General features: G+C 45.1%; 1 protein-coding gene across 4 annotated transcripts in view; it reads right to left on the bottom strand.

Moving 5' to 3' along the window:
• Positions 1–25105, bottom strand: part of ELAVL1 (ELAV like RNA binding protein 1) — a 146788-nt gene that overhangs the window by 100185 nt on the left and 21498 nt on the right. For 3 of the 4 annotated variants that reach the window (XM_029610881.1, XM_029610878.1, XM_029610880.1), the window contains exons 2-3: positions 9173–9353; positions 7635–7738 (exon numbers count right to left, since the gene is read on the bottom strand). In XM_029610881.1, coding sequence (XP_029466741.1) covers positions 7635–7738; positions 9173–9341 — 273 coding nt within the window. In that variant the 5' untranslated portion in view covers positions 9342–9353. The remainder of the gene's footprint in view (positions 1–7634; positions 7739–9172; positions 9354–25105) is intronic. The other variant, XM_029610879.1, reaches the window with a different exon arrangement.

Raw genomic sequence — 25105 nt, 5'->3', positions numbered from 1 at the left:
ATCTTTGACCAATCTTGGGATTTAAAATTATCTCAAGATAGGGTATGCATGCAGAACCTCTCTAAGTTGTACAGCAGGACAAACAGCCACATGTCCCCTTCCTATTCCCCAGAAGGTTCTTCGCCTTGTTTTTCAGCTACCTATAAGGCTGAGGGATCACATGCAGCAGCACTGGCACAAAGGTACCACACATGCTCAGGAAAGTTCTAGATTCCTGAGCTGGAAAGACCAGTGGCTAACTCAGCACCGGATGACGTCACGTGACCATTTTATCCCCGGTAGTGATATGCAAGAAACAGATCAACTATAAGGGATCTAGTAAGTACCGTATTTTCCAGTGTATAACATTTTGACGAAAAAGGTGGTAGATAAGTCGCACCTGATTGTACAGCAAGATTAACAGCACGGACTGCAAGAGAGTGAAAGCGAGCAAGAGATTGTGACAGTATATAAGTTGCACTGGTGTATAAGTCGCAGTTACTGAAATTGCGACTCATACACCAGAAAATACGGTATTTGTGACCCAGATAGACCACTGCGAGACAGAATACTGGGCTTGATGAACCTTGATCTGACCCAGCATGACACTTATGTTCTTGTACCTAACTAGCCTTATTTGCTATTATCTGCTATGTTACTAAGATGTCCAAGAAAAAGGCAGAAGATGAAATGAAATTTTAAGTAAAAAAAATCCCTCAAGAGAAACAGCACAAATCCTTTGTTGATAATTGAAACAAATGATTGAGAAGCTGATAGAAAAGAAAAGAACATTTGAAGATTGTCTAAATAGATAAAAATTAAATTTGAGAAAACACAATGAAGAAAGAACAAGAACGTGACAAAAGGACAGATGAACTCTGGTCCCTAGAGATAAGGTTTTCTTTTTTAGTTCTACTACTTGACATAAGGCTCTTCCAAACAGGGCCATGACAGATCACGTGAATCACCAGTGTGTTTAGAAACATACTTATCTTTGGGCAACATTTAAATTCCAGCAATAAAACAGTTACATAGTAAATGACATAGTAACATAGTAAATTATGGTAGAAAAGGACCCAAGTGGTTACCCAGCAAATGGTTTTTTTTTTTTTGTTTTGGTTATTTTGTGGGTAATAAATGCCATTTTATGCAGGTTATCCCCTTATCTTCAATAGCCACTAGGGTTCCTCTGTATTTATCCCAAGCCCTTTTGAATTCCATTACTGTTCTTGTCTTCTCTACTTCTTCAGGAATGGCATGCCATACACTTCTACTACCCTTCCCATGAAAACATTTCCTGACATTGTTCTTGGAGCTTCATATTATGGATCTTTCCACTGGAAAAGGGTATGTTCTTGTGCATCATGAATACTTTCCTTAAAATCAAAATTTCTCATTTAGAAGCTTCAAATTTTGCTATCCTGTCTTTTGCAAATTTTCCAATCTAAAACACATTATCTATTTAACCCATATATTGACATCCCATGTATTTACAGATAACACAACCGTTTTGTCTGCTTATCTAAAATTGGAGAAATTACTTACCTGATAATTTCGTTTTCCTTAGTGTAGACAGATGACTCAGGACCAATGGGTATAATGTACTCCTGATAGCAGTTGGAGACGGAGTCAGATTTCAATCTGACGTCAGCCCTAGTACATATACCCGTGCAGGAAGCTCTGCTCTTCAGTATCCTCCTTGAAAAGCAATTGTGGATATATGTGTTTGGATAACTTGATTAACTTGGTTAACTTAACTTTGAACCGGTTGACATGATTTTCAGCTGGAGACCGTCACTGCACTCAACCGAGAAATGCCGACACCCGGCAACTATGGGTGTCTTAACTAGGGGTAAAGTCTGGCTTACCCGTGCTTGTCTTACTCTCGGGAATTGTCACCCGAGGTTTCCGTATATCGGGGCAGCCGTGGGCGGGATGCCGAGTCCATCTGTCCCGCTGTGAAGGACAAATAGGTGGTCCGTCTTTCGTACGGTTCTGATCTTTCCAGGTATCGGACTAGGAGTCTGCCGACGTTAAGATGGCGAAGAAGGCGAGAGTCTTCAGAGTCCTTATGCTCGTCTGGAGATGGTAGTGAGATGGTTTGGTTTAGGTGGAAATGCGAAACCACCTTTGGAAGGAAGGAGGGGACAGTGTGTAGCTGTATGGATCCCAGTGTGAATCTGAGGAACGGTTCCCGACAGGATAGTGCTTAAATTTTGGAGATGCGACGGGCTGAGCATATTGCCACTAGGAATGCAGTCTTCAAGGTCAGGAGCTGTAGGGACAGACCTCAGGTAGGTCTGAAGGAAGCTCCTGTTAGGAAGTCTAGTACTAGATTGAGATTCCATAAGGGTACTGGCCACTTTAGTGGTGGTCGGATTTTTTTGACCCCTCTCAGGAAGCGGGAGACGTCTGAATGGGAAGATAGACTGATGCCGTCCACTTTGGCTCTGAAGCAGGCCAGTGCTGCCACCTGAATCTTGATGGAGTTGAGAGAAAAATACCTTCTTTAGGCCGTCCTGCAGAAATTCCAGGATCATGGGGATTTTGACTGTCCGCAGAAGGATGTTGCGGCCTTCACACCAGGCTTCGAATATTCTCCATATTCATATGTAGGTTAGAGACGTGGAAAACTTGTGTGCTTGGAGCAAGGTGTCAATCACTGCCCCCGAGTATCTGCTCTTCTTCAGGTGAGTCCTCTCAATGGCCAGACCATAAGAGAATCGGTCCTTGCTGGAGCAGGTCCCTGTGTGGAGGTAGATACAGGGGGTTCCCCACCAGAAGTCTTCGCATGTCTGTGTACCACGGCCTTCTTGGCCAGTCCGGGGCCACTAGACGTACTAGCCCTTTGTGATGTTCTCTCTTGTGGATGATTTCGCCCAGTAGTGGCCATGGGAGAAAGGCATACAGCAGGTCCTCCTGTGGCCAGGTCTGGACGAGGGCTTCGATCCCCTGGGATTGTGGTTCTCATCTGCGGCTGAAGAAGTTGGGAACTTGGGTGCTGGACCGGGTTGCCAGAAGCTCCATGGCTGGTGTTCCCCAGCGGTTTACTATCAACTGGAAGGCTGTGGTCGACAGCATCCATTCCCCTGGGTCTAGACTTTCTCTACTGAGGTAACCCGCAGTGACGTTGTCTTTTCCCACGATGTAGGTGGCTGAGATTCTTTGCAGGCTTGCTACTGCCCACGCCATTAGGAGGTCTATCTCCAGGGACACCTGTTGGCTTCTGGTTCCTCCCTGGAGGTTGATGTAGGCAACTGTTGTGGCATTGTCTGATATGACTGACAGATTCGCCCCGGAGTCTGTGACTGAATCGTAGGCAGGCTAGTCTGACTGCCTGGGTTTCCAATTGGTTGATGTTCCGTCCTGATTCTTCCTTGTCCAATTGCCCTGGGCCATCCGTTCCTGACAGTGAGCTCCCCACCCTTTTAGGCTTGCATCCGTGATGAGCAAGACTCAGTTCGGTGGGGATAGCCTTACTCCCTTGCTCAGATGGTCTTCTTGTAGCCACCATTGGAGCTGGGTCCGTGCCTCTGCTGGTAGTTGGAGGCGAACGGCGTAGTCCTGGGACATCGGGTTCCAGCATGACAGTAGGGAACGTTGAAGTGGTCGCATGCCATGGGATGACTTCTAGGGTCAATGTCATGAGGCCGAGGACTTGGAGGTAGTCCCATACCTTGGGCTGAGCGCAGTTCAACAGTTTTCGCAACTGGTTCATCAATTTCCTTCTCCTTGTAAGGGGAAGAACGACCTTGTCTTGTTTGGTGTCGAGATAACGGACAAGTGGTATTCTAGTGATTGGGAGGGCTGCAGGCAACTCTTGGTTGTGTTGACGCCCCACCTGAGAGTCTGCAGTAGATTCTTGTCTCTGGTAGTCGCCTGGTGATTTTCCTCTGGCGATTTTGCCCTGATCAGCCAATTGTCCAGATACGGGTGTACGAGGATTCCTTCTTTCCTCAGTATCGCCACCACTACAATCATGATTTTGGTGAACGTCCGAGGGGCCATGGCCAGTCCAAAGGGCAGTGCCTGGAACTGGTAATGATGGTCCAGGATCGCGAAGCGTAGAACGCGCTGGTGATTGTGATGGACCGGGATGTGGAGATAGGCTTCTGACAGATCCAGAGAGGTCAGAAATTCTCTCGGCTGTACTGCCCTTATGACTGAACATAGGGTTTCCATGCGGAAGTGTGGTACCCTCAAGGTAGTGGTTGACAGACTTGAGGTCCAGGATGGGCTGGAACATTCCCTCTTTTTTGGGAACGATAAAAGATGGAATAGTGTCCAGTATTTTGTTGGTGCGTGGGCACCAGTGTTATAGCCTTTAGGGCAAATAATTTTGTCAGTGTGGTTTCCACTGCCGTCCTCTTGGAGAGGGAGTGGCAAGGGGATTTCATAAATTTGTCTGGAAGGATGCTGTGGAAGTCGAGGTAGTATCCCTCTCAAATGATGGTTAGGACCCACTTGTCAGACGTTATCTCAACCCATCTTTGGTAGATCAGGGCAAGCCTGCCCACAATGGCTTCTTCCTGTGGATGGGCTGTTGATTCTCATTGTGGGATGCGGCTGGGGCTTGGACCTGAGCCGGCTCCCCCTCTTGTTGTGTCTGTTCCGAAAGGACTGGCCCCTGCCTATGGGGCGAGGTGCTTAGTATGTGTTTTTGTATGGTCTAAAACGCTGCGATCTTCTGCCCTTGGGTGTTCGGGGAGAGGGGAGTTGGCTTCCTGTCCTCCGGAAGCAGAGGTACTGGGGATTTGCCCCATTTGTCGGCTAACTTCTCCAGTTCGCTGCCGAACAGGAAGGCTCCTTTGAAGGGCATTCGTGAGTTTAGTCTTGGAAGTCGCGTTGGCTGACCAATTTCGGAGCCAGAGTTGCCTTCTGGCTGCCACTATGGATGAGATGCCCCTGGCTGAGGTGCGCACCAGGTCGGAGGTTGCGTCTGTGAGGAAAGAGCTCACCGGTTCTGTTTCGACGGAAGTGGTTGCATCCCTGGAAAGTGACAAACAGGCACATGTCACCACGGCGAAGCAGGCAGCGATCTGCAGGGACATAGCTGAGACATCAAATGACTGTTTAAGGATGGATTCCAGACGTCTGTCCTGGGTATCCTTGAGTGCAGCTCCTCCTTCGACTGGGATGGTAGTGCGCTTTGCGACAGCGCAGACCATGGCGTCCACTTTGGGAACCCCAGGAATTCTTTAGCTGAGGGTTCCAGGGGATAAAGGGCTTCTAGGGCACGTCCTACTTTGAAACTGGCCTCCGGCGTATTCCATTCCAGGTCAATCAGTTGTTCTACGGCCTGTAGCATTGGGAAATGGCATGAGGCCTGATGGAGCCCGACCAAAACAGGGTTCGTTTTTGGCTCCACTGCGGTGCTTGTGCCTGGGATGGCCAGCGTCTTCAGGCTCAGAGACACGAGATCTGATAACTCGTCTTTGGAGAAGAAACGTATCATGGTTCAGTATGGTTCCGTTCAGTTCCTGGAGGGATTTCACCTTCCTCCAGGTGGTCTGGCTCTTCCTCCGAGGTGTCCGTGTCCCCTAAGAGGAGGCTTTTGTCCGGAGGGGGCACGTCTCTGGGAGGCCGAGAGAGGCCTGGAAGGTCTTGGTCTTCTGGAGGAGGCTGTGGCTGTGTCACCAGTGGCACCAATTGTGCCTGGACAAAGGTTTGCAGCCCTTTGAAAAATTCTACCCAGGAAAAAGTTCCTGGGTCCATACTGAACTCAGCGGGGTTCCCCGAGGGGCCCAACTGAGGAGGAACCGAGCCGGGGATAGCGAGGTCCGGGGTACTATCGTTGGTGGAGTCGGATTCCTCTACTGGCCGGGGGGGGGGGGGGGGGGGGGGTGCCTTGTTCTGGTTCCCCCAGGGCCTCTTCGCATTGCAGGCACAGAGCAGAAGCCACTTAGTGTTGCGCAGTTCTCAGGTGGCAGGCTGGGCAGAGGGCTTGTCTCTTGGCCGATGGTGCCTGATTTGAGCATGTGGAGTCGTTCAAAAAACTCGTCTGTGTGCCTATATACGTGCACCAGGAGGCTTAGATATGCACTCTGGGTGCAAGCTGTGGAAGATGTGCGTGCAGGCCGCTATATGCGCCTACAGAGATGTGCGTGCCACTGTGCGCACAGGCTTAATTTGTGCACCCAGCGCCGTTGAGCATGCCATTGTGCGCCCGGCACCTTTGTGCGTGTCGCTGTGCACACAAGTAGTTTATGCGCACGGCTCAATTGTGTGGACAATATGGCTATCAAGGGGGGGGGGGGAATGGCACCGGCGACCACGCGGGCAAGATGGCGCGCACCCTCCCCCCCCAGAGGGTCTCCACGTGGGAGGACCCTCATACCGAATCAGGGTCTAGCCCGGATGGGGCTGTTCAACCTGATGGGACAGACGCCGGAGGGCGATCTGTGCGGCTATCTGAGCCTCGGAAAACGGAGACTTTAAGAAAAGGTTTCTACCTTACCTTGTCTCGGCGCTTCCCGGTCTCCGGCTGCGGGGGGAGAGGGAAATACCTTCACCGCCGCACTCGGTATTGCACCCGCTGCCTCTCAGCCACTCCTGTTCCCGGGGGCTAAGTCCATGCCGGGAACCGGCTACAGGACCGAGGCTTACCTCTGAGGGATCTCGGAAATCACCTCAGGAATTCTTGACTGGGGGAGGGACCCTTAGGTATCACCGCAGGAGAGCGGGGCTTAGTCTTGTAGAGGTCAGATTTTGGAATTTTCTTTCTTTGGTTTGGACTTTCTAACGCTATGCAAGCGTGTGTAGAGTCCCAAACTGCTAAGGAGACTGAGAAATACTGAAGAGCAGAGCTTCCTGCACAGGAATATGTAGTGCCAATGTCAGATTGAAATCTGACTCAGTCTCCAAATGCTATCAGGAGTACGCAATACCCATTGGTCCTGAATCCATCTGCTACACGCTAGGAAAACTAGAAATATGTATTTAATATGATTCTCTTAAGTTACAATGCAAGACATTTTTAGATCACTCTTTACAAAGTAGAAACTGTCATCTATGTTGCTACATTACGAGAGATTTTGTGAAAGCATAAATTTTGTTGCAATATAGCTAAAATAAAAGCGATATGTTTGAAGTGCGACGATTCTTATTGCAATTACAGATTAGTTACTTTCCTTTGGCACAGAACGTAGGTCATTGGACTGGAGATCTGGAATGTTCTTAAAGCACACTTCTCCTTATGAGAAAATTGTTTAGGATTCCAACTTTCTCCTACCGACAGTCATGTTATGGTACCTTTTCACGCCACTCAAATACACTAAAGCCTAATGCCATTAGCTAGAAGCATAGAGGGCAAAGGCAGATAGTCCAACTGCCTTCAATGGTCTGCACATGCCACGGTTGCCCAGATTCATGAGTGATAGTAACCGTTCAAAAGGCAGAACTATGCCTTTTGAAGTCATAAATGTGGACGTATTGCATTTTGAGCCAGGGTAGGTTGCCATTGCTTGGGGTACTCTAAAAGGCATAACAAATCTTCTTATAAACAGAGCAAAGCTTTCTCATGGTTTCCCCAATGTATGTTTCAGGGGTGCACCAAAGAGAACAGGAACAGAAGCAAGCAAAACTTGACAAATGCTTATAATATGAACTACACAAGTTCCAATTCACAATGCAGCTTTATAATTTAGCATAGTTACCTTGATAGTTTTTGATTGAAGTCTGAGACCATTCAGTGTGTTTATTGCTCTTTCGGCGTCTTTTGCGTTAAGATAGTTCACAAAGCCATATCCTAAGCTGTGTCCTGTATTTAAGAACATTTAGGGGGAACTTAAAGCCTTAATAAAAAAAAAAACATCTACATAAATCAAAATAATATTGTAATAAACCTTACACTAGCCTCAAACAGGTGTTACAGATCAAACTGATGCAATGAAAAAAATATTTCTCTGAACTTGCCCAGTATACTGAAGGCTCTGTATATACTATGAATCCATCATGAACAATTCCTCCTCTGTTCTCCTATGTGACTGGGCAGAGCAAAAAGGGGAGAAATGTGAACATGCAGGCTAACAGTTTGGGATTCTCCTGCTACCTCAGTGTGGTTGCTACTCTTTTAGCTCAGTGTGAAGATAGACAGCTGCAGATTCAAATCCCAAGGTCCACAGTTATAAAACCCTGGAGAATTCAGCAAGTGTTGAATCTTCACACCAACAAGCAACTAAAGAATGTTCTAACCCCTTCAAAGGGAGGTATAGACTCTCAAAGGACTATTATAATCCCCTATGGAGGTGGCAGCATACTTAAAGACAGGGAGCTTTACTGAAGAAATCCTCAAGCAAATGACACTGTAAAAGAGTCTTCATTATAAAGAAAACCAAAAATTATATTGTATAAATGGAACTCTCACATTGGTACAAGGGCATATGTAAAAAACATTCTTCAATGTCCAATGCTATTGTACCACTGTGTTTCTGGTTTTATCATCTGTGGCACTAATCACTTCTAATCTGTATTTTGGATATTTTAGAAACCCTCAAGTCCCAAAGTTTTGAATTCCTGTGTGAAGGAGCAATAGAAGATGGATAGATGGTTTGCATTACAGTGGCAAGTAATCAAAGTGCTTATTAGCATGCAGTGCAGAGAAGAAAGCTGCATTACAGTACTGTAAGAGGGAAAGAACTGCAGTGGGGCGGCCCAGAAGCTGAAAGGCCTAGTGCTTTGTACTACAGTACAAAGTGAGGCATGGCCAGCTGCACCACAGATGTGTTGGAGAAGGAATGGTTGTAATCCCATTAATGTGCATTGCAGTAATCTGGCCAGCTGTTTTCTCCCTTTCTCCCGCTAAGTTCCCCACCCAAATTCAAATCCCCAAACTTGGCAACCTGAAAGTTAATATAATTTGTTCTGAAAGAGGGAAGCATTTCCTTTTTAATCTATTTTCAGAAGTTAATTTACTTCTTTTAAGTCTACTGCCTAACAATCAGCTGGAACAAATACATGGAAAAGGAAGAAGCCAACAAATATATATCCTGGGAAATAATATATGGGATATATCCTTCAGAGGTGGTAGCAGTAGGAAGGCTCCCAACTTTCTAAAGTGGCATAAAGTTGATGTGCCAGTCTAAACAAGAAGTCCAAACATTGAGAAAAACAGTATTCATAATCACAGTCAGATACAGATCCATTTTTTTAAGCAAATTCTTTGAGAGCCATATAAACATTTTGACAGCTTTACCTGCAACCTTATCCCGAATAAGCTTGGCAGACTCAACCTCACCAATACTGCTGAACAGGCTTCGCAGCTCATCCTGTGTCATGTTCTGAGGAAGGTAGTTTACAATCAGGTTTGTTCTGCCATCATCCCTACAATCGTCAGCCATGTGATCCTCATAACCGTTAGACATTTCACAATCTGCCTGCAAGAAACAAAATCATTAGATTTTTTTTATACTTTAACTTCCACAATGAACTAACCATGACTTTCCAAGCCTTCAGATTTCCAAAACTTTAAATATCAACCACGGAGTGGGAAGAATTCAGTGCTCTTCCCCCCACCCAGATATAAAATACTAAGTCAACAAATAAGAATTATTTCTCTACTTTTATATCCCAAAATAGAAGTTGGTGGCATGTACACACACCATTCAACATCTATGGCTACATCATACTGATGAAAAATCCCAGGAAAATGCAACATCTACAATATTATGCTACCTCTTGCTCTCTATACAGTTTCAGTAGCAGTGAAAAAAGATTAAATTGTACATTAGCACATTTACATCCAAGGGAAGCAGATGACATAATGAGCAGCCCCTCAAATTCAGGTTTACTCACTTTTCAAACACATCACTGTGCATTTAAATTAATACTCCTGTGGCTAGGTGGCACAGAAAACTTAAATCTGTCTGGCAGGATTTAGCCATGTTACAAAGATAATGCACTGGAGTTCCACATGACAGAGAAGGCAACTGCTGATACTTGAGTGACTCTTGTTATCACAAGATCAGTGTTAATGGGTTCGGTCACAGGCACATGGCCAGATGGGAATAAAATCTCCTGGGCAAAGAGCATACACCATTAACAATAGAATACACTTTTAATAAATCCAAAAACTTCAGATAAATAAAGAAGGCAACAAGAAATAATTAAACAGTTTTTCAGGAACACAAACATTTTGATGAAACCAGTTATCAATCTTGTTTATCAAGAAGTATCTGGAAAATACGCACCAATCACTATCCTGCCTGTCAAATATTAAGTAATAGGACTTTTAGCAAAGGAGAATGGCCGGTTGATACTATCAACAGAATATTTTAACTATGTTCAATGTAGCTGTTTAACAGTTTATGGCAAAATCTTAGATAGTGCATACAGAGTGAGTGAAACTTGGCAACAAATCTCCCAACAATAGTGTTTAAAAAAAAAAAACGCAGCAGAGTTGCTTACCTGTAACAGGTGTTCTCCTAGGAAGCAGGATGGTAGTCCTCACACATGGGCAACATCATCGGATGGAGCCCGGCATGGAAAACTCATGTCAAAGTTTCTAGAAACTGACTGGCACCCTGAGCATGCCACCATTGGCGTGTCCATTCGGGGTCCCCTCTTCAGTCTCGTTTTTTCCACTAAGTTTTTGTCTCACAGTTGTGGAGCTCTGCTCTTTCCATCATTTCTGGGTTGGTTACAGACATCCTGCACCGGGGTCACACTTCCTCCCGGTCTGTGCCTCGATAGGACGGCACAGTGAATTTTTCTTCCTTCCTCACGGTTGATTCCCGGCAGTGTCGCTCATTGGTGGTCACTGCTCATTAACCTCTCACCGGCTTTTATTTATGGTGTCGTCCAGTTTTCGATGTCCCCTGTGCCCACAGACCATGTCCATCACTGATCTGCATGGAGGTCTTTATCCTCTGCCTGGGGACATCACACTATGTCCGAGGGTGTTGTTTTTGCGATCAAATGACCCCCCAAAGGTTGTTGGGCCCGTCTGGACAAGATGCAGAAACTTCAGGTCCAAAAAAGTCTGATCTATCGATTCTGGTATCAGAGGCGTCGACACCAAAGGGCATCAGGGAACACATGGAACCTTCCTTGCCTACTCCCCCACCGGGGCCTTCAAGGGAGAGAGGCACCGGTGATAGGCCGTCTGTGTTGTCCCACTCCAAGACGTCAGAATCATCGCCATCTTCCTCAGCACTGGGGAAAGACCAGCTGAGCCGAGCGAAATCCCGGAAGCATCACCACCAGTCACCGGCATCCCACAGCACTGCCGGTAGCTGCCGTTATGCCCTAGAAGCGACCCGCTGAGAGGAGGCAACCACCTCCATCGAACCCGGGAGTCCTAGGCATTCCCCATCAATACCGGCGCTGGGCATCGATCTCCCTCGGGGCTCTGAAGGTGGTGTGGTGACGCCTTCTCTTCCTCCTCCTCCATCCATTCTATCTTCAGCAGATTTTCAAGAGGAGCTGGACCGCAGAGTGCAGCTGGTGGTGATCCAAGTCCTGCAGAGTATCAAACCGCCGGCTCCACTGGTGCCGGAGCAAGCACCTGCAATGTTGGCGCTGCTGCTGAAGTGCCTTGATGTCCTCCCTCAGCATCTTGCCGATGCAGCAGCTGCCAATGCTAAGGGTATTTTTTGATACCCGAGTAGCCACTGGTGCTTCCTCCATCTAGAATGATTCCCATCATGGTTCCCCCAAGGAGGATAAGCTGTTGTGACCTGCTGCACCACTGGGGTCTTTGGTGCCCCGTCCAGTGTTTCCTGGCCCCTCAGGGGCCTCTGTTCCCTGGTGCCGTGGGTGTCTTCGATGCCCAGACCAAGGAGTCTATGCAAGAGCCCCCAGGGGACTTATTGAAGAGAATGCCCAATATGATCTGTGGGGAGAAGATTCCTCAGAGTCTTCCTCTGATGGCTCAGAGGATCTCCCCTCAGACCCATCCCCTCCAGAGGAGAGGGGACAGTCCTTGTCGGAAGACCTGACCTTTGCAGGCTTTGTTCGGGCCATGGCGGAAGCCATTCCCTTCCAGCTCCTAATGGAGGAAGATGCCCAACATAAGATGCTGGAGGTCCTCCAGTTTGTCGATGCCCCAAAGGAGGTAGTAGCTGTTCCCAACCCATGATATATTTAAGGATTTACAGATGCAGTCTATTTGGTACAGCAGGCCTTGGTTTTCACTCAACGCACAATAAAGCTCTGGAATTTGTTGCCAGAGGATGTGGTTAGTGCAGTTAGTGTAGCTGGGTTCAAAAAAGGTTTGGATAAATTCTTGGAGGAGAAGTTCATTAACGGCTATTAATCAAGTTTACTTAGGGAATAGCCACTGCTATTAATTGCATCAGTAGCATGGGATCTTCTTAGTGTTTGGATAATTGCCAGGTTCTTGGGGCCTGGTTTAGCCTCTGTTGGAAACAGGATGCTGGGCTTGATGAACCCTTGGTCTGACCCAGCATGGCAATTTCTTATGTTCTTTTGTCAACTCCCACGTTTTTATTTACTTTTCTATACCGATGTTCGTGAGAACATCACGCCGGTTTACAATATAACTGACAGAATGGAAAATACAAAAAACAGGGAGGGGGAAGGGGCAGGCGAGAAGGGAGGAGAGAAGCAGCAGCAGAGAAAGGAGAGCGGTAGAATGGAAAAGAGAAAGGAACAGTACCTCGGGGGAGGTACAGGTAACGATAAACTTGTTATATAAGCAATAGCAGACTGTACAAAATGTATAATAAATTTACAGACTGTACCTGGGGAGAAATGTTGGGGGGGTACAGCAAGGGATAGCCTAGTTAACGATAGAGGGCCGCGTTATGTGTAAAATAGTAACAATTTAACAATAATATAATAAAAACTTCTCAGATTGTGCACTAAGAGGGCACTTGGATATTGTAAGCGGGGATTATATAGGCAATTTCACAGTATACTAGCAAATTCACAAAATGCAGTGACTCGCAATAACAATTTCACTATGTACAATAACAAGTTCACAAATGTATGATAATACAATAAAAATTTCACAGACTGTACACTCTGAGGGAGCTTGGGGATAGTAAGCAGAAGATTACAGAAGCAAGATTAAAGACATTGCAGTGGGAACTAAAAAGGGAATTGGGGGGATGGGGATATTAAGAGAGGGGAAAAAAACGGGGCAGAGACTGGGATTGTAAAGGAGCAGAGAAATTATACATTATGAAAGATGAACGAGTATGATAAAGGGCAGTCCTCAAGAAGGCCAATCATTCCTGCACCCACTCTTCGGCGCCTCCAGGTCGGAAGCACAGGACATTGGATGCCTTCGGTAGGAAAGTGTTCCAGGGCTCAAAGTTGATCGCCCGTATCGCTTCCTACCAGCTGCCTTGTGTGCTCGACCTCCACAAATGCGCTCTCGGGGGCCACTCTAGGCAACAATGGACCCCCAGACCTCAGCCAGTGTCCCAGCAGAGCCCCACTAAGGGGTTTTGACTGGATGCGGGGGAGAATAAGCCAATTTGCTGTACCCTCGATGCCGGACCCTCCAGGTCAGCTGCAGTCCTTTGCAAACCGCTGGCCCTGGCTTACCTCACTCCAGAGGGTCATAAGAACATAAGAAAATGCCATACTGGGTCAGACCAAGGGTCCATCAAGCCCAGCATCCTGTTTCCAACAGTGGCCAATCCAGGCCATAAGAACCTGGCAAGTACCCAAAAACTAAGTCTATTCCATGTTACCATTGCTAATGGCAGTGGCTATTCTCTAAGTGAACTTAATAGCAGGTAATGGACTTCTCCTCCAAGAACTTATCCAATCCTTTTTTAAACACAGCTATACTAACTGCACGAACCACATTCTCTGGCAACAAATTCCAGAGTTTAATTGTGCGTTGAGTAAAAAAGAACTTTCTCCGATTAGTTTTAAATGTGCCCCATGCTAACTTCATGGAGTGCCCCCTAGTCTTTCCGAAAGAGTAAATAACCGATTCACATCTACCCGTTCTAGACCTCTCGTGATTTTAAACACCTCTATCATATCCCCCTTCAGTCGTCTCTTCTCCAAGCTGAAAAGTCCTAACCTCTTTAGTCTTTCCTCATAGGGGAGTTGTTGTTCCATTCCCCTTATTTTGGTAGCCCTTCTCTGTACCTTCTCCATTGCAATTATATCTTTTTTGAGATGCGGCGACCAGAATTGTACACAGTATTCAAGGTGCGGTCTCACCATGGAACGATACAGAGGCATTATGACATTTTCCATTTTATTCACCATTCCTTTTCTAATAATTCCCAACATTCTGTTTGCTTTTTTGACTGCTGCAGCACACTGTACTGACGATTTCAATGTGTTATCCACTATGACACCTAGATCTCTTTCTTGGGTTGTAGCACCTAATATGGAACCCAACATTGTGTAATTAAAGCATGGGTTATTTTTCCCTATATGCTTCACCTTGCACTTATCCACATTAAATTTCATCTGCCATTTGGATGCCCAATTTTCCAGTCTCACAAGGTCTTCCTGCAATTTATCACAATCTGCTTGTGATTTAACTACTCTGAACAATTTTGTGTCATCTGCAAATTTGATTATCTCACTCGTCGTATTTCTTTCCAGATCATTTATAAATATATTGAACAGTAAGGGTCCCAATACAGATCCCTGAGGCACTCCACTGTCCACTCCCTTCCACTGAGAAAATTGCCCATTTAATCCTACTCTCTGTTTCCTGTCTTTTAGCCAGTTTGCAATCCACGAAAGGACATCGCCACCTATCCCATGACTTTTTACTTTTCCTAGAAGCCTCTCATGAGGAACTTTGTCAAACGCCTTCTGAAAATCCAAGTATACTATATCTATCCATAATTCGTGAGGGTACTGGCTAAACTTCTGGGATATCTCCGCGGACTCTCCTCATCAATTTTGTGGTCAATCCTCCCATCAGGAAATTCTCTCAACGGAGCTCTCCACCCTTGTAATGGCCAGGGCAGTAGAGCCCGTACCACTGTGGCAGTGAGGGCGGGGTTTTTACTCCCACTATTTCCTGATCCCAAAGAGAACAGGGGATTCCGTCCCATTTTGGATCAGAGAGCCTGAACAAATTTCTCCAACAAGAAAAGTTCAAGATGGTCTCACTGCAAAGAGAGGCCTGGCTTTGCTCCCTCAATCTCAAAGATGCATACACCCACATTGAAGTCTTCCCCAGTTACCAAAAGTACCTGCGGTTCCTCGTGGGCGAGAGGCACTTCCAGGTGTTACTGTTCGGCCTCACTTTGGACCCGTGGGTTTTCACCAAGAGTCTGGCAGTGGTGGGTGCGCACCTCCGACATCTGGGAGTACACGTGTTCCCTTATTTGAATGAGTGGTTGGTCAGGAGCGCCACCCAGGAGAGGGTGCTGCTTCCTGAGCTTGACCATTCGGTGCTGGAGTCCCTCGGGTTTGTCATCAACTATCTGAAGTCCCATCTCACCTCATCGCCTCAGTTGAGCTTTATTGGTGACTGGCTGGACACGGCTCAGACTCATCTTCCTCATGATCGAGCGCTGGCTCTGGCGTCCCTTGTGAGTCTGGTCCACCAAAGCCGGCAGGTCTCGGCCCGCCTCTTCCTTCACCTTCTGGGCCAAATGGCCGCATCTGTCCATGTTACTCACTTGCATGTGTGCAGGACTCGGTGGTCCCTGCGATCTCAGTGGTGGCAAGGATATCAGGACCTCACTGTGCGCATCCGCATCACGCCACCTCTCCGGACTTCCTTGTCCTGGTGGGAGCGTCTGCCCAACCTGTAGCAGGGGGGTTCCTTTTCAGTCTCCCCCTACTCAGGTTGGGCTTACCACAGATGCATCCATCCTGGGCTGGGGCGCACATATGGCTGGCATCTGCATGCAAGGTCTACGATCTGCTCAGGAAGCTCAGTGGCAAATCAACTTCCTGAGCAATGGGCAATCCGCTACACTCTTTGGGCATTTCAGGATTTCTTATCCAGAAAGGTGGTCCTGATCCAGACCGACAATCAGGTAGCCATGTGGTATATCAACAAGCAGGGAGGCATGGGTCGTTTCTCCTGTGTTGGGAGGCTGTTCAAATTTGGTCTTGGGCGCATTCCCAGGGCATTCTGCTCCGAGCCATGTACCTGGCCAGGTCGGAGAATGTCAAGTGGACCAGCTGAGTCAAGCGTTCCATCCCCACAAGTGGTCCCTGGATCAAGCAGTGGCAGACTGTATTTTCTGTCTCTGGAGGATCCCGGACGTGGACTTCTTCGCCTCCCCCTGCAAAAGCAAAGTAAGGCATTTCTGCTCTCTGTGCAGAGGGATGGCAAACCAGCCTTGGACGCCTTTGCCCACCATTGGGGCAAGGGCCTTCTGTACGCATATCCTCCGCTTCTCCTGGTGATGAAGACTCTCCTCAAGCTCCGGCAGGACAAAGGGACCATGAAATGCTCATTGTTTCCCAGGATCCACTCATAATCTCTTCTAGCCTCTCTCTACCAAACGCAAACACGTTCTCATCTGACGTCAGAGACCTTGGAGCTTGGCTTGATAATCATCTAAACCTAAAAAAGTTCGTAAACAATACCACAAAGGACTGCTTTTACAAACTGCAAGTCCTCAAAAAACTTAAACCCCTCCTTTTCTTCTCCGACTTCAGGCTAGTACTACAATCCATCATTCTTTCTAAGCTTGACTATTGCAACTCCCTGCTACTAGGTATACCCGCCAACACCATCAAACCATTACAGATGGTACAGAATTCAGCTGCTAGAATTCTAACTAGCACCAACAAAAAAGATCGTATCACCCCAATCCTTCAGAACTTACATTGGCTTCCCATTAAACAAAGGATACTCTATAAGGCACTCACTATCATCCACAAAGCGACAAACAAACTAGCTCCCATCACATTAAGCTCTCAACTCCAACTGCACACTTCTTCCAGACCAATCAGAAGCGCATACAGAGGAACACTGCATGTTCCACAAATAAAATCAACATTGAGCAAACGAGCGCTATCCTCAGCAGGCCCACACCAGTGGAACATGCTTCCCCCAGATCTTAGACTAGAACCCAGTCATCAAGAATTCAAAAAAAGACTGAAAACTTTTCTCTTCCAACAAGCTTTCCCTGACGCTTAATTTTACTGTGACGGACAGACTTCCTTATCACTAGGTATCCCTTTAATTATGGACACTGTACCAAGTACAACTTTTAAGAACCTGCAACAGGACAACTATCTTTGAGTTCAAAATTCACTTTATCTCATATATATATCTGGCTTTGGTTAATATTTATTTCTACGTTAAATAGTTATACTGCTTATATTAAATAATATAATTCTTTATTTATTACCAGTTAAACTATTATTTTAAGTTATCATTATGTTAAATTGTCTACCAGTTATACTGTTCCATATGTTCTACAGTTCCATGTAAAGCTCCGCTCTCTGTTGAGCAGTTCTTTGTTCTATGTAAACCGGAGTGATTTGTGGTCCCTACAAGAACTTCGGTATATAAAAATTAAAAATAAATAAATAAATAAAATGATTTCTCATTGCCCCTCGTTGACTGAGGCAAGTCCGGTCCTGCTCCTGCGGAATCTCTCTGTCAGGGAGCCGATCAATCTGAGGACCTCCCCCATGCTGATCATGCAGGATGAGGGCAGGCTGCGCCATCCAAACCCTCAGGAAGTTGTCTCTGATGGCCTGGATGTTGAAAGGCTAGTTCTGCACTCCCTGGACCTCTCTGACAATGTGTCCTGGGTCCTGGTAGCTTCCAGAAAGCCTTCCACCAGGAAGTCCTATGGCCTGAAGTGGAAGAGGTTTTCATTCTGGTGTGAGAGCCACAGATTGGATCTGTTCTCCTGCTCCACTCCGAAGTTGCTCAACTACTTGCTGCACCTTTTGGATGCCGATTTAAAGACCAACTCAGTCAGAGTATACTTGAGTGCTATCAGGGCTTGTCACCAGGATGCTGACAGTTTGCCCATCTCTGTGCAGCCCACAATGGGGCAGTTTATGTGAGGTTTGCTTCAGCTGAAGCCTCCTCCTGAGGCCTCCTGTTGTGTCCTGGAACCTCAACGTGATGTTGGCTCAGCTGATGCGACAGCCTTTCGAGTCTCTGCACTCCTGTAATCTGAAGTACCTGACCTGGAAGGCTATCTTCTTGGTTGCGGTCACTTCAGCGCACAGGGTCAGCGAGCTTCAATGCAGCCTACATTTTCCATGGACAAGCGAGACAAGACAGCTACTCGACTGGGTGACATTATCCGAAAGCACAGAGTCAGGCACTGGTCTCCTACAGCTTAAAAATTCTAGACTTCTCCTGAGCATGCGTGCTACTCTTGTGCCAACTGATGCTGCATGAGCCACCTCAGTCGTCTTCTGTGAGCCAATGCAAATGTGATTCACTAGGTCTCTTTAAGAACATAAGAAATTGCCATGTTGGGTCAGACCAAGGGTCCATCAAGCCCAGCATCCTGTTTCCAACAGAGTCCAAACCAGGCCACAAGAATCTGGCAAGTACCCAAACACCAAGAAGATCCCATGCTACTGATGCCAGTAATAGCAGAGGCCATTCCCTAGGTCAACTTGATTAATAGCAGTTAATGGACTTCTCCTCCAATAACTTATCCAAACCTTTTTTAAACCCAGCTACACTAAGTGCACTAACCACATCCTCTGGCAACGAATTCCAGAGCTTAATTGTGCGTTGAGTGAAAAATAATTTTCTCCGATTAGTCTTAAATGAGCTACTTGCTAACTTCATGGCGTGCACCCTAGTCCTTCTATTATCCAAAAGTGTAAATAACCAATTCACATCTACTTGTTCAAGACCTCTCATGATTTTAAAGACCTCTATCATATTCCACTTCAGCCATCTCTTCTCCAAGCTGAACAGCCCTAACCTCCTTCAGCCTTTCCTCATATGGGAGCTGTTTCATCCCCTTTATCATTTTGGTTGCCCTTCTCTGTACCTTCTCCATTGCAACTATATCTTTTGTGAGATGCGGCGGTCTCACCATGGAGCGATACAAAGGCATAACATTTTCCGTTTTATTAACCGTTCCCTTCCTAATAATTTCTAACATTCTGTTTGCTTTTTTGACTGCTGCAGCACACTGAACAGACGATTTTAAAGTATTATCCACTATGATGCATAGATCATTCCACAACTAGCTCATCTAAAGTTTTTCGTTCTTTTCTCCGCTTTGTTAGAATAGTTTATTACATCATTTCTCATGAGAATAAAGGATCCAGGAAAGCTGAATGCCCATTCAATCTCTGTGAACAGTACCATAAGAAAATGGCAAATCATAACCAAAACACATGATCTCAATTTAAAAAAAAAAAAAACCCAACTGCAAGCCATGCAGAAGTATGTCATCTCATGCCTGCTACTATCAGGACCTCAAGCTGAAATACAAATTGCTCAGGTCCAAGTCTAGAAAGCTATGGCTAAGAAAAGGAAGTAGCCATCTTCTCCTGAAAAAACTGCATAGCTCGAGTAGCAAGGGTAACAGTTCATCAAGACAACTGCCTGTTCTATCTCCTGTAACAGACCTCACAGAATGTGCGGGAACGAACTCTAAACATAGCTGTGGTTTTTCCTTCTTTTCTGCCATCATTTCTATATTTCCTCAGTGCCAGGGTATAGCACAGAAAGTGATTTGGGCTCACCAAAGTACAGTTCTAAGATACCCATTCCCATAAGATAAGATAAGCATTCCCATAACTACACACCTCAGTCTTGGTTCTTATCCGCATCATGAGTAGACTATCCAACCTGATTGCCTTCACAGTCCTCCCCTATTTAATTTCCTTACTTTTCGCCCAAGTTATACAAACCCTACTCTCTATACTTGCATCACCCATTTTATGTTTTCGAGGTTATTTCTACCCTGTTAATTGTTTTTATCCAGGTTATTCTTCCCTGTTCATTGTAAAACAAGACTTTGTCTATGTTATTTTGCTGGTTGTAATGTAAACCGAAGTGATAATTAACCTTGTTAATTGAACCTTGGTATATAAAAGTTATAAATAAATAAATAAATACCGGCACTAAAACTCCCTGTGCCGCAAATACAGTGCTAACACTGCGTGGATGCTCCATGCCAGGACACTGACTCAGCACAGAAGGAGCATTGAGACGCCAATAAAGCATCCGCATTCAACATCAAAACACATCTCAGCGCCAAAAACTTCACACATCGACATCGCTGATGAGCTCAATAATTCTTTCCCTTAATGGACTGCTAAACCTTATAATCTTTCAGATACATCTCAAAGTTGTAGCCAGATAGCCCTGTATATTCTTCACCACATTTTGATCCCAGTCAAAATTTCAAGGAGGACAGAAGAGATTTTCCACTTCAACTGGATATGATTCACTATCTAATGGTCCCATAGCTTCCGTACTTTTCTCAAAAATAATTTGTCAAATGTGCTAATCAGAGGTGTTAAGTCAACTCCATTGAAAGATAGTGTTATTAGTGTCAGGTCCCTAAAATATTCTAAGTCTAAGCCTGTAACGTCTCATCCTAGGGACTCATTTTAAAGAGTCGATGGACTCATCTATTCACCTGTTTACTCAGATGTGCCATCTTCCCTGGACACTTCTTCCCCTCCATTGCCAGGTGGATCAATCCTGCCAGAAGATTCAATGTATTCTACATGTCTTACTAGGATGTCTGAAGTTAGTAATTTTAGCCTCAAGGGTGAAGATGCAGTTGTTAAGGAGTATGAAAGCATCTATGAAATTTCTTCAGCTGCCCAAGTGATAATGCTGTCCTCATGTGAATGCCCTGCTGGGCATCCAATGGAAAATGTGAACAACTCCTTATTCTCTCTCTGCAGTATCACAATCTATAGATTCTGAGTAAAAGATACAAACTTGTTCGGGACTTTCAAAAGTACAGATTCTACAATTCCATAATTGTGAAACCACTCTGCAAGGGCAAAGCAGACAAAAACACATCTACTCCTCCAAGATCATTTCCAGTTTGGGTTCAGTCTGACGTTGAATACTGAGCTACTTTTAAGATCTAATCTTGATTTCATGCTTATAGGTTTCAATCATGGAGTTAACTTAATTTTAATATTACTAGACCTGTCCTCTCTGCTTTCATAAAATCCTTTGCTCACGTCTGGCCCAACTTAAAATCAAAGATACTGTTCTTAACTGGTTTATTTCTTACCTTTCGAAGAAAACTCAGCAAGTTAAGTATGGGATTTTGATGTCATCTTAGTTCTCTTTAATGACTGGTGTGCCACAGAGCTCCTTGCTCTCAGTGATAAGAACATAAGATGTTATTCAACATCTATTTGAAACCTCTATGTAAACTTGACAGGGTCAGAGAATCTCAGTTTCATTTATGAATCCAATCCATCCTTTAAATCTCATGTTAAACAATTAGTCCAGAAATCTTATTGGAAATTGTGCATGCTTCATCGACTGAAGCCCTACATTCAACTATCTGACTTTCAAACAGTGGTTCAGACCTTGGTAGTCTCCAACATAGATTACTACAATTCATTATTCCAAGGTTTACTTAAGGTTTACACTCTTAAATCTCTGCAGATGATTTACAGCCCTACGACTGAATTTTGACTGGCACAAGAAATAACCACATCACTTGTTTTAAAATCTTTACATTGGTTGCTGGTGGAATTCAAATTCATTATAAGATCTTAGTTATCATTTATAATGCCTTAAGTGATGACATTCCACTTTGAATTAACTCCCTTTTGAAAAATCCATCGCCAAGTAAGAAACCTTAGATCTGAAGGGCAATGTTTACTAGACATCCCTACCCATCAGATTAGACCGGCAGATACACACGTCTGATGCTGGAGCAGCTTTATGGAATAAGTTATCTGCTATGTTGCACAAGCAAACTTGTAGTAAAACCTTTAAAAAAATCAATTAAGAGGGTCCAACATGGCAGCCCTGTGAAGACACTGGTGAGCAGAGTTCCGTTGGACCCCGATTTCCTTGTTTCGTTTGTGAAGTGATGCCACACTCCAGTAGGAAATGGAGGGCACGGGAGCGCGAGTCTTTCACCGCTCCTCTTGTGGGACCGATGGACGCTCACGTTGTCCGGGAGGCTAACACTCCAGGAGTCAGCTCGCCGTTGGGGGAGCAGGAGGAAGTAGTACCTGCCTCCCTACAGGAGTCACTTACATCTCTGTCCCTGGAGGATCGAAAGGCCCCGGTTAACCCGGCAGAGGTCCGCTACCCTAACCACCCCCTTGGAACATCGGAGGGTGCCCAAGGAGAGAAGATCAGCATGGACTTTGAGGACTTGAGCCTTTCAGGTGCTATGATGGAGTCCCGAAGAGCTCCTGATGGACCCGGGGAAGCCACCGGCAGCATGGAATTTCCACAATCAACACAGGAAAATGGTGAGATCCCTGTTTTGATCAGGAAGGAGCTGGTAAGACCTAGTTATCTCATTGGACTCCATATGGGAAGCAATACAGATTTTATTTTTTTAATTCTTTATCAAATTTTCAGCATATGCATTACAAGAATAACTTGCAATTAGAAATATTCAGAATATGTAAGTAATTAGGAAACATATGAAAAAAAATACAAAAATACAGTACCACACTTTATATTTACTTATACATATTCTGCTCCTTTAAAAAGAAAAATGAGAAGCATCCTACTTAGTGAGCGCTAAACTTATAATAATAACAAAGTCATTTGACTTAGAAAAAGTAAGCTTCCCTCCTTTTTTAAGTTATCTGCCTGCGCTTCAATCCCTAGTAATGATCTAAGATGTTCTGGATCCATAAACTGGTAATTTTGCCCTTTGTATTTAACAGCACACTTACAGGGGTATCTAAGTAGAAATTGTACCCCCCTTTCAATAACAGCTTTCCTTAATACTAGGAATTTCTTCCTTCTAAACTGTGGTCCTAACAAGAACCGGATAAATTCAGATCTTCTGTCCATAGAATGTTTTTGATCTATTTCTGAAAAAAATACTTCAAGACATTATATCCTTATCTGAGGTAAATGCAGAAGTTATCAGCATAATACCTCTATTTTCGATATTCAAATCCTCCTGAGATTTCAACAGAAAATCTGAAATATCCATAGATAACTCAGCATTTGATTTTTGCACCTTCAATTCCTTATTATCCATTACTTTTTGATCTGATTTTTTAATCTTCGTTGTTGCATTTATATAAAAAGCTTTTACAATAGTAGGCATACATTGCTCTGGAATTTTTAATATTTGAATAACGTAAGACCTAAATAATTCTATTGAGCTCATTTTTTCCATTATAGGAAAGTTTATAACCCTTAAGTTTAAAGCACAGGTATTATTTTCTAAACTTTCAATCTTTCTTTGCAATTCTCCTTCTGTTTTAATTTCTTGGATTTGAATTTTTTCAGCCTGTCTCAAACATTCTTCTATATTAATAATCTGTTTTTGCTGAGTTTCTAATATTTCAGTTTCTTTTCACAACTATATTGGTTTCATTTACTGCATCTGTTAATTTCATAATAGTTGAGTCCAATTTAGCGATGTAATTCCATAAAGTTTCCATAGTTATGGTACCAGGTCCTGTTATAATGTCTTTACAGTTTTTAGCTTTCAATTTTTTCTCGATGTCTTGATGTAGAATATATTCCAATTTTCTTTCAATCTTTGGTGTGCTCTCTTGATTTGAAATAAGTAAATGACTACCAGTTCCTCTCATTTCAGGTGTCAGTGATGTTTGTACCCTAGCTTCACCAGGTAGCTCATTGTTTCCCTTTAATTTCTCAGCACTCTTTTCCAGAATTTCTGAATCATCCTGGGATATGCTTGGTATTTCCTGGGGCATCCCCCCATTTTTACCAGGCGGCAATGGCGTCTCAGGCACCCCCGGACTTAATGAGATGTCCTCGGCTATAAGGGGCAGTTTCCGCTCCAAATACACCCCTAACGCGGCCCACTCAACGGGAGTTATCTGAGGGTGGGGAACTTAACCATTCTGCAACAGTCCTCTGGCCAGACTCTACAGTCGAAATAATAGAGGAAGGCTTTATTTTCGCCTCTCTCTTAGTATGTGGCATATTAATCATATAACATTTAAGAGGTAAAGGGAGAATCTGGTTCTGAGGGAGCAGGCGGTTGCTTACTTAAATCAACAATGCTTCTCTCTTAGGAGGATAAAGGATTGTAAAATTTCAGACAGGTATTTGCCTACCTGGGGCTTAACCACTTTGAGAGCGAAGTTCTTCTTATACAGTGTAAAGTTACCAGGCAATTCCAGGTGAATCTGGCCGAAGCCGGTCAAAGCAGCGTGCCCCCTGGGCGCGTGGCTTCAGCAGCTACACGCCGAAGGAGGGCCCCTTTTTCCTCCACTTCCAGCTCCTCCTTCTGACGTTCGCGCTGTTGGTTGGTTCGTGAGACCGTCGGGGCAGACTCCTGACTACCCCCGGAATTCTTTCCATAGCGCAGGAATAGCTCCAAAAGAAATCAGCGTACCAGTTCAAGAAATACGATTGCCTCAGCACAGGTAATAGCTCCGCCTGTAACCACCAATCTAACTGGGACCTCATCTCTTAATGTCAGGAGCAGCCTCACCGCATAGTTCTGCGACTGCAGACTCCATCAGGAAAGCAACACGTGCTGGAGAGCACGCATGTGTGCCTTTACCCAGGAAATAACTAAAGCAGCAGCCATCAACCCCAGCACCCGTAGATAAGACCACACAGTCGGATGAACAGAGTTTCTCAGGGATCGAACTCTCAGCATCAATGTGTGGTTCAGAGACTCCGGCAGAAATGCTCTGCCTTGCCCTGTATCGAATCAAACGCAGAAATACTCCACGGTCTGAGATGGCTGCAAATTGCTCTTGGCCAGATTCACCACCCAGCCTAGTTTCTGTAGCAAGGAAACCACCCTGCAGGAAGCACGAAGACTCGCTTCCACGTTCCTGGCTCGAATCAACCAGTCATCCATATAGGGGTGAACTAGAATGCCCTCGTTGCAGAGAGCCACTGCCAGCAGCACCATAACCTTGGAAAGGTTCTTGGGCGCTGTGACTAGACTGAAAGGCAAGGCATGAATGGTTATGATGATCCAGAACAGCAAACCAAAGGAACCACTGATGTTCCCAATGGATGGGAATATGTATACACGCCTCAGTCAGATCCAGAAATGCAAGGTACTCCACTGCTTGTATTACCATTATGATTGAGCACACCATTTTC

This window comes from Rhinatrema bivittatum, chromosome 8 (genome assembly GCF_901001135.1).
Source record: "Rhinatrema bivittatum chromosome 8, aRhiBiv1.1, whole genome shotgun sequence".
NCBI classification, from domain to species: domain Eukaryota; kingdom Metazoa; phylum Chordata; class Amphibia; order Gymnophiona; family Rhinatrematidae; genus Rhinatrema; species Rhinatrema bivittatum.
This window is presented reverse-complemented; position numbering and strand designations above follow the sequence as displayed.